General features: G+C 46.0%; 1 protein-coding gene across 1 annotated transcript in view; it reads right to left on the bottom strand.

The window, feature by feature from the left end:
* The window catches only part of PLEKHA4 (pleckstrin homology domain containing, family A (phosphoinositide binding specific) member 4), a 43,214-nt gene extending 34,421 nt beyond the window's left edge, over positions 1 to 8,793 (bottom strand). The window contains exons 1-8 of the mRNA XM_006898743.1: positions 8,763 to 8,793; positions 8,104 to 8,258; positions 6,709 to 6,781; positions 6,502 to 6,602; positions 6,207 to 6,316; positions 4,977 to 5,192; positions 3,638 to 3,917; positions 881 to 955 (exon numbers count right to left, since the gene is read on the bottom strand). Coding sequence (XP_006898805.1) covers positions 881 to 955; positions 3,638 to 3,917; positions 4,977 to 5,192; positions 6,207 to 6,316; positions 6,502 to 6,602; positions 6,709 to 6,781; positions 8,104 to 8,258; positions 8,763 to 8,793 — 1,041 coding nt within the window. The remainder of the gene's footprint in view (positions 1 to 880; positions 956 to 3,637; positions 3,918 to 4,976; positions 5,193 to 6,206; positions 6,317 to 6,501; positions 6,603 to 6,708; positions 6,782 to 8,103; positions 8,259 to 8,762) is intronic.
* Between the last annotated feature and the right edge of the window lie 802 nt (positions 8,794 to 9,595).

Here is a 9,595-nt window from a genome sequence, read left to right as displayed (position 1 = left end):
AACCCAACCAACCAACTCAATCAACCTATCATCCATCTACTCACCCACCCACCCAATCAACCAACTCAATCAACTTACCCATCCATCAACCTAACCAACCAATTCAATCAACCTACCCATAAACTCACCCAACCAACCCAACCCAACCAACCAACTCAATCAACCTATCATCCATCCATCCAACCAACTCAATCAACTTACCCATCCATCAACCTAACCAACCAACTCAATCAACCTACCCATAAACTCACCCAACCAACCCAACCAACCAACTCAATCAACCTATCATCCATCCTCCCACCCACTCACCCAACCAACTCAATCAACTTACCCATCCATCAACCTAACCAACCAACTCAATCAACTTACCCAGCTCAATCAACTTACCCATCCACCTACCCAACTAACCCAATAATACAACGCAACCAACAAACTCAACTTACCTATCCATCTGCCCAACCAACCTGATCAAATAACCCAGCCAACCAACTCAATTAACTGACTCATCCATCCACTCAACTAACCCAATGAAACAGCCCAACCAACCAACCAACCAACCCAAACAACCAGCTTCAATCAAGTCCATTATAATCCCATGGGTGTCAGAGATGAACTGTGCTCCACACGGTTTTCATGGCTGATGTTTCAGGAGTCCATTACCACGTTTTCCTGTCAAGGTGCTTATATGTGTACTTGAACAACCAAGCTTTCACTTAGTAGTTAGTGAGTTATTGTTTGCCCCACACAAGGTCTCTGAATACCTACTGAGGAACCTTGAGACATCCAGTCTGTTCCGACCATTAGTCCTACTGACAGAAGACAACATACAGCACAGCAAAGCAACCAAGGATAGACTCGGAGTGTTTACCAGAATACCTACCAATAAAACCATGGAGGCCCGGGTTCCAGGGGGTTTTGGAGGAAGCTGGAGATACGTGGCAGAGGCAGGGGGCACCTTGGAAGAATATTAAAATAGAGAAGTTCATAAATTGGCTTATCTCAGCAACAAAAATTAAGTCATTAGGTGATGTAAACTGTTAATACACTCATCTCCTAGCCAAAAGGTTGGATGTTCTAGTCCACTCAGAGGCTCTCCAGAACAAAACGATTGGCAATCTGTATCTTAAAAAACATCCATTGTTGGAGCTCTGGTAGCCTAGTGGTAAGGAGCTGCAACTACAATCCCAGAGGTGCATGGTTCAAATCCACCAGATGCTCTGCCGGGGAAGGAGGGACAATCTCCTCCTGTACCAGTCAGATCTGATTTGACGGTACACTCACACAAAAATAATAAAATAAAAATTAAAAAAACAAAAAAAACACCATTCATTGAAAACTCTATGGAGCACAACTGGACTCTAACATACATAATGGAATCATTACAGTTGGTGTAGACTCAAGGGTGTGTCAAGAATAAAAATATCTTAGGGATTTTTTTTTCCTGTTCATTACTACACAACTTCCAATTCTTCAGCTGTGTGCCCCTCTGGGGACACTAGTAAGTGGATTAGCCCAACAAAACAGTTCCATGAATGGTGTCCAGCTACGATTATTGAACATTTTTATCAAATATTCTATATTATAATTTTGATCAAAAGGGGGGAAATGAAGAACAGAATTTCAAATTCTCATGGAATCCAAGATTTGGGAAGCCATAGTGGCTAGAAAAACCTTTGACATTTCTGATAATCTTTAAACCTTAATCCACAAATCTCCTTGGAAGTCTTATTAAAACTAAACAGCACTCTCTCAGGGAGGAGTGATAGGGAATGGCAAAGGACACAATGACAAAGGAGATTAATCAAAACTGGCTTTAACAAGCACTGTGGTAATGGGACAATTAAAACAGACTTTCAAGGGGGGGGGAAAGAGGAACGAACTGGGGGGAGGGTAGAGAAAACAGTGCAACAATGAATGAATGAATGGAAACCCAAAATCTCTGTAAATGTTCATTAAAACTAGTAAAATTTAATAAAAATAAATAAATAAACAAACAAAAAAACCTCTAAACAGCAGAAGGAAAAAAAACCCCACAAACAACTAAACAGCAGAAGTGGCATCCACTTCCTAAACAACATGCCTCTGGAAACTCTACGAACCTTGATAAATGGCCATAGTTACTGAAAGGCTTTAGGCCATTTGTTCATAGGGTCACGATGAGTCATGCTGAACCTGATTGGTCATCAACAACAACAGTTTAGCTTCACTCATAAAGAATGTCTGTCTTGAGCAGAGTGTTCTTTTAAGATCTAGGTATATGGGATCAAAGTAGCAATAGCTACTTGAAAGATCACAAAGATTAGTGAGGTTATGTTAATGTTGTTGTTGTTGTTGAATGCCTTCCAGTAATCACCTCATAATGATCCTGTGAATAAAAGGCCTGAAACCTCTCTACAACTTATCAACATTTATCAAAGTTCATAGAGTTTCCTGAAGCATGTTGTTTAGGAAGTGGACACCACTCCTGCTTCCAATATCTATCTTCATCTATATTTATCTAGAGATAATCCGTAGACCATGGTCTTTTCAATTACTTGATATGCTTCAGAGAGTTGGACAATGACTAAAGATGATAGAAGAATAATAGATGCCTTCGAGTTGTGGCACTGGAGAAGAGTCTTGAACATACATGCCATGGACTGCCAAGAAAAGGTAAAACCAAGTCTCTCCTTGGAGGCTAGGATTTTGAACCTTCACCTCACTTACTTGGGGCATGTGGCCAGGAGAGATCCCTGGAGAAGGACATCATGCTTGGAGGGGTAGATGGACAGCGCAGGAGAGGGAGACCTCTGAGGAGATGGATTGATACAGTAACTGGGGCAAATGGGGCTCATGTGTCAGAATTACTGAGACTGGCTCAGGACAGGGAAGGGTTCAGAGCTGCTGTCCATAGGGTCGCTATATATCACAAGCAACTAAATGGCACATAACAACAATAAAATACTATGATAGGTTTGGAAGCAGGGCTGGCATCCACTTTCTAAATAACATGTCTCCAGAAACTCTATGAACTTTGATAAATGTTAATAGTGGTAAAGGGGCTTTCTGTTCATAGGGTTGCTATGAGTCACGCTCGACTTGAAGGCAATCAACAACAACAACTATCTATCTATCTATCTATCTATTGATATCAACTCTATTCTGACTCAGGTTGACCCCACGTGTTTTAGATTAGAAGGGTGTCCTATGAAAAATTTATTTTTAATGTCTGAATTTCTGGGCATAGATTGTCAGATCTTTTTTTCAGAACATAAATATTTCCCACAGTTCAAACAAACTCAGCCCCAGGTTTTTTAATACTACAGCTATGCTAGATGTCAATTCTCTACCACTTAAGTGAAGAACAGAAGATAATCAAGTTGAAAAGATAAACTGAGCACACAGACATATAACTTCATTCTCTCTTGCATCCCAGACTCAGGGTGTTTTTATGAGACAAAGACAAGCTTGTCTTTCCGATCTCAGGGAGTGAATGGGAGTCCATGCTCCCTGACCACATGTGAGCCCAGGTGTGATTCCCCTCTTGAACTACAGTTCCCATCATGCTCCGAGATAATAAAGTGGGGATGAGCCTAGATAAGCGGTCGCAAGGACTTGTGGGAGAAGTAGTCCCCTGCCTACTTACTTCTCGGTTGACCTGTGTTCTGGACTCCTGACTCCAGTTCTGGGGGCTTCTTGGGGGCCTTCCTGCTCCAGCCTCCAAAGAAGGTCCTCGGCGAGGAGTGGAAGGCCTGGAGAGGGTCCGGCGTTGGGGACCCCATTCCAGGGGAGGACGGACATCGATGCGACTCAGGGGTGTATGAGGACGGGCAGTGGGGGCTGTATCTCCGGAGGTGGGGGGAGGTCGGCGCGCAGGAGCAGACCGGGGCCGGGGGAGGCTCAGAGGAGAAGGCGGGTGAGAAAGAGGTGTGAACAGGCTGTGGGGAAAGAGGGAAATGGAGTGAACGAGAGCTCAACCATCCTCCTGAACCATTCACCCACCACCCACTGATGTCCAATCGATTCCAATATTCAGTGACCCTGCAGGACTGAGTAGAACCGCCCCACAGATTTGCCTAGGCTGCAATCTTTACAGAGGCAGACTACCTAACAGAGGGAGCTGACAACCCAAAGGCACACAGTAAGTCCACCAGTTTGGGGAGCTCTGATGGCCTAGGGGCAAGAAGCTGCACTGCAATCCCAGAGGACGGTGGTTCGAATCCACCAGAAGCTCTGCTGGAGGCGGGACAATCTCTTCCTGTACCAGTCAGATCCGATTTGACGGTACACACACATGCACACATACACACAAAACCACAAACAAAAAAAAATGTAAAGAAAAAAGTTTACCAGCAAAAAAAGAAAAAGTTTTGCAAAAAAAAGATGGTCATTTCCTCCTATGTAATTTAGTGCCTCTGACAACCTGCTGGAGGCTCAGTTAGGAATTGGTTCAGATTCGATGGTCCATAACAACAGCCTAACAATTTTCTCTGAAATGGCAGATAGTGGATGCAAACTGAGGACCTTCTGGGTTGCCAAACGCACACTTTAACCAGGTTTCCATCTTTTCATTACCGTCCTTAAATATGTTCCTTTAGTAGAACCTCCTCCTTTGAATTTCCCTCCTGGGCTGAGAATCATGTCCCACACAGGCCAGTGCAGGGGAGCAGAAGGCCACGCCCCAAAGTGCATCTTTTCCCAACAAGCCCCGCCCTTATCACAAGCCTCGCCCCATGCATAAGATTCCCTTTCTCAAAAGCTGTTGCTTTTGTTATGTAGTCGGAACCAACTCATAGCTGACCCTCTGGCAGGTTTACAGAGGTTGTAAATCACATCGGAGGAGATTGCTCTTCTTCCTCCCAAAAAGCTGGAAGAACCGAACCCCGAGGCTTTGGTCTGGCAGAGCTGCTCCTTACCACTAGACCACCAGAACTCCCAAACTATGAGTCCTATAGGTTTTTAAAATTTTCCTCTCCAGACCCCTTAGTCCTACTTACTCTGGGCTCCTCGCTCTCCGAATCCGGGGTCCTGATGGAAGGTCGGCTGTGGGGCTGGGAGTGAGCATCCTGGGTCCCCCACGTCCTCTAGAGAACCGAGCCACTTCCGGTGATTCTGGGCTGCGCCTCCCTTCTCCTCTGCTCCCCTCTGGGGGACCGCCTGGGCCACCAGGGCCCTCCCCAGGCTGGGGACGTGCGGGTGATCTGGGCCGAGCACTAGCGAGTGAGCACAGATATGTTATCCTTTTGAAATGTATAACAGCCTGTATTCTCTGTTCTCAGATGAGGACGTAGGGACCATTACTAGAACGTGGTGTGTTGCTGTTGTTATGTCCCGTTGAGTTGCCTAAACAACAGCCCTAAACCCTGCTCCATCCTGTGTCAATCTTGTCTCTGATACACCTACCCCCATCACCCCAATCATTGAATCAATCCATCTCATCGACGGTCTTCCTTCCTCTCTTGAGCTGTCCCTCCACCCTCCCAAGCATGATGTCCCTCTCCAAGGACTGATCCCGCCTTGCAACATTTCCAAAGTATGTCAGAAGCTTCAGAATCCTTGCCTCTAAGGAGCAGCCTGGCTTCACCCGCTCCAGAAAAGCTGGGCAATGACTAGAGATGATAGAAGGAGAATTGATGCCTTTGAACTGTGGTGCTGGAGAAGAGTTTTGAATATACACCATGGACTGCCAGGAGAACAAACAAGTTCGTCCTGGAGAGGGTGAAGAAAACGGTATATTAAATCATAATCCCAATTTGCAGATGGAGAAACTGAGGCTTGAGGGTGGAAATGATTTCTGCTTGCTTCCACCTCAAGGTCACTGGACCCTGTGTCTGAACTCTGAGACCAAATGAGTCAGGGAGTCCAAGTCTTCAGCTTAAAGATGGCCAGGTCAAGATACTAAGAACTCATCTCAAGTGACACTGATCTGACATTAACTTAATTTCAGGAGACTTTTGAAACAGCCAATTAGAGAGTAAGAAGTGTAGAGCTTGGTGGGGCGGAACTGAGACCATCAGATTCCCTGATTGGAAGATTGGCTCTGGTGGGCGAACCTATCAGGGGCAGACTTTTGTTGATTGGACAAATTTCCACCAGAAGGTGGAGTCGTATTAGTGAAGAGGCACGGGATTGGATGTTCTTTTCAAGGGGGTGGAGCTAAGGAAAATCACGCTGACTCAGATGGGTGGAGATACAGACAAGGAGGCGTGGCTTGACTCTGGACTCACCAATCATCGCCCTCCGCGCGGGAAGCACGGCCCAGCGCCCGCAGCCAGCCTCGCAGGTCCTCTAGTGTGTCTGCAGCCAGGACATAGGTCCTCATCCCTGGGTGCTCAGCCTGCATGTGGGAAGACTGGGCTAGAAACCTAGAAGTCGGGGTTCCCCTGCTCCAAAGAATGTCCTGGGCCCTGAACAAAGTCTTTGTTTCTACCTCCTTTAGTGGATGCTCGGGACCTTCGTCCACACACCTCCCACTGAAATCCCCCCAGCTGCTTCACACCCAAGACGGACAGGGGGACTCACAGTGAAGGTGAAGCGCCGCCCTCGGGGAGCTCCTGGCCCATCTGGCCTGATCGTATAGCTGGGGAGCAGAACACTGCCCAGGACGCTCTCTTCACGGCTATCTGCAAAAAGGAGGCTGGAAGTCAGGTATCACCAGCAGGATGAAGGTAAAAGATCAGAGCAGAGTATGGGAGGGGGCATCCCAGTCCACGCCAGCTGGGCACTAACCCTTGTAATAGAAGAGGCAATGGCCAGAAAGGACGAACCAACGGCGTTTCCACAGCCGGAGTCCAGCGCTGTCCTGGAGTGGGGTAGGAACAGAAGCTTGAATAGAGGACAGAGGAAAGAGGAGATGGCGACAGTGACAGCTAGGGACAGAATACTATCTATAAAAGGAGCAGATATCCACAGAGAGAGCGAGACCCAGAGAAAAGGGGTTAGAGACCCACCAAGGGTGGATCAGAGACCCATAGACAGAAAATAAAATAGAGATTCCCAGATAAACGGAGCTAGAGACCCAGAAAGAAAGGGACACAAAGCCTTACAGAAAAGAGAGCCTCTGAGATAATGCTTGATGTAACAAACATTATTAAGATAATGAGCTGGGTGTCAGTGTGTTGTGATAATTTGTATTTCTAGCAAGATCTCAGATAATGTTGATTCTTCCTACCCAGGATGCTTCCTTTGAGAACCAGAGCCCTGGGTGTCCCAGATCCCTGCTATTCCTGCCTCTCACCAGAAACATCAAGCTTCTGCCTGCTGTAGGGCTGTTAAGCTTTCTGAGTCCCTCTGTCCTGAGGGCTTAGCATGAAGGACTCTGTAAATTCATCCTTAGCTCAAAGAGCTCTTCCAGGTCTAATAATCAATGGCTTCATGACGTGGTCATTCTTGATCATAACCCTATATGTAATTTCTTCACTTCTCTCACCAATGACAAACCTATCCAGTCACCCTGGCCTGCAGGGTCCCTCCCAGACGGACTGGCAACTGGCCTGTAGGGTTTCTCAAATAACCTGTTGCACTGCTATCCCAAAGAATCTACCAGTTACTCTGTGGAAGAGAGATGGGCTGTGTCCTCCAGTAAAGATTTACAGCCTCAGAAACTAAATGGAAGGTGGCTATGAGTTGGAAAGTAGTAAACAGTCACATTTACGGAAGCCAGCTGCTACATCTTTCTTCCTGTGGGTCTGAACCGCCAACCTTCTGGTTAGCAACTGAGCACTTTAACCACTATGTTACCAGAGCTCCTTATAACATGGCAGCATTTGGTACACTCTGAAATAATGTTGTTAGTTCTATATTTAGGCCCACTGGTAGCATGGTATGTTATGTGTCAGATAGCTAAGTTAAACATCAGCAGTTCAAATCCACAAGCTGCTTCTCAGGAGAAAAATAAAACATGCCTCTCTTGTTCAAGAAATGAACAGCAGAATAAGAGGAACATCAGTGATTGAAAAAGAAAAAACAACAAACAAACATACAAAAAAACCAAAACAAACCACCACAACCCAAACTGGAGGTCTTAGAAAGAGAAGATGGTGCTGTAAGCAGCCAGGGACACAGCAACAATGTCATTTTGCTGTCCTTCCCCTTGTCCCATGGAGTCCAGTCCTCGAGATCCACCTGCTTATGAAGCCAGCCTCGGATGTGCACAGTGAGGTTGGGGTCCCTTCGGAGAGCATTGCCCCTCTTCCCAAAGGCATGGACTTTGCTAACTGCTCGGGTGGACTTCTGAGGAGAGAAAAGGGACAAGTGAGATGGTATACGGCAGACTTGAGCTTCACAAGGCAGTTATACTTCAGTGGTAAAGTTTTTTCCTCCTATACAGGAGACCTGGATTTGATTAATGGCACATAAATCTCATGTGCATCACCACCTCTCTGTCAGTGGAAGCTTGCATGTTGCTGTACATGTAGCTTTCATATCCTATCAGATGAGGAAGAAAGGCCTGGCAATTCACTTTATAATACATCACAATGGTCTTATCTGCAACCAGTCATGGGAATGGTGCAGACCTAGGCAGTGAGTGTTTCATTCTGCTTTGTATGAGGCCACCAGGAAGGAATGGTGGATTGCCTCAATGGCAACAAGTCTGCTCTTAGCAGATGGGTTCAGGTGGGCACTGACTCTTGAGATATGAATGGGGTGTGCAGAGTGTAGAGTTGAGAGGCTCTGTTTTGATGGGTAAGAGGTATTCAGAGGGAAGTAAGGGGCTACTGGGAAGTGGGGAAGTGATGTGGGAATGAAGGACCTATTGTCAAGGAGAAGATGCCACAACCCACCAGAATCTGTGGTAGAGCCTTTGGGATCCATAGTGGAAATACTGGCTGGGAAGTCCCCATACTCAGGAACAACTACTAATCTGAGCTCCTAGGGATGAATTGGCCAGGATCAGAAGGTCAGAAGAATGTCACCTTCACTCGGTCATAGAACCTGAGAGTGACAAACCAAAACCAAGCCATTTGCTCTCAAGTCAGCTTCACCTCAGTAGTCCCCATGAGTACAATGTAGGTTTCACTCAAGGCTGTGACTTTTCAGTGTAGCCTGGTGACACAATGGTTAAGGGTTCAGCTACTAACAAAAAGGTTGGTGGTTTGAATGTCCTCAGTGGCTTCTCAGGTGAAAGATGGTGATATACTCCAAATAAAGGTTACCAAAAAAACCAAGCTCAGGGGAGCTCTGGTGGCCTAGTGGCAAGAAGCTGCAACTACAATCCCAGAGGTGTACGGTTCAAATCCACCAGATGCTCTGCTGGGGAAGGAGGGGCAATCTCCTCCTGTACCAGTCAGATCTGATTTGACGGTACACGCACACAAAAATAATAAAATTTTTAAAAGTTTAAAAAAAAACCAAAAAAACCAAGCTCATTGTGGTCCAGTAGAATCTGACTCATAGAATCCCCATAAAATAGAGAATTTCGGGAGCTCTGGTGGCCTAGTGGCAAAAAGCTGCACTGCAGTCCCAGAGGATGTGGTTCAAATCCACCAGATGCTCTGCTGAAGGAGGGGCAATCTCCTCCTGTACCTGTCAGATCCAATTTGATGGTACACAAAAAATAATAAAAAGAAATTTTAAAAAAAGATAAAGAATTTCCTCAAAGGGTTTCCAAAACTGT

This window comes from Elephantulus edwardii, unplaced genomic scaffold (genome assembly GCF_000299155.1).
Source record: "Elephantulus edwardii isolate Elephantulus edwardi_28Jun2011 unplaced genomic scaffold, EleEdw1.0 scaffold00236, whole genome shotgun sequence".
In the NCBI taxonomy this organism is placed as follows: Eukaryota; Metazoa; Chordata; class Mammalia; order Macroscelidea; family Macroscelididae; genus Elephantulus; species Elephantulus edwardii.
This window is presented reverse-complemented; position numbering and strand designations above follow the sequence as displayed.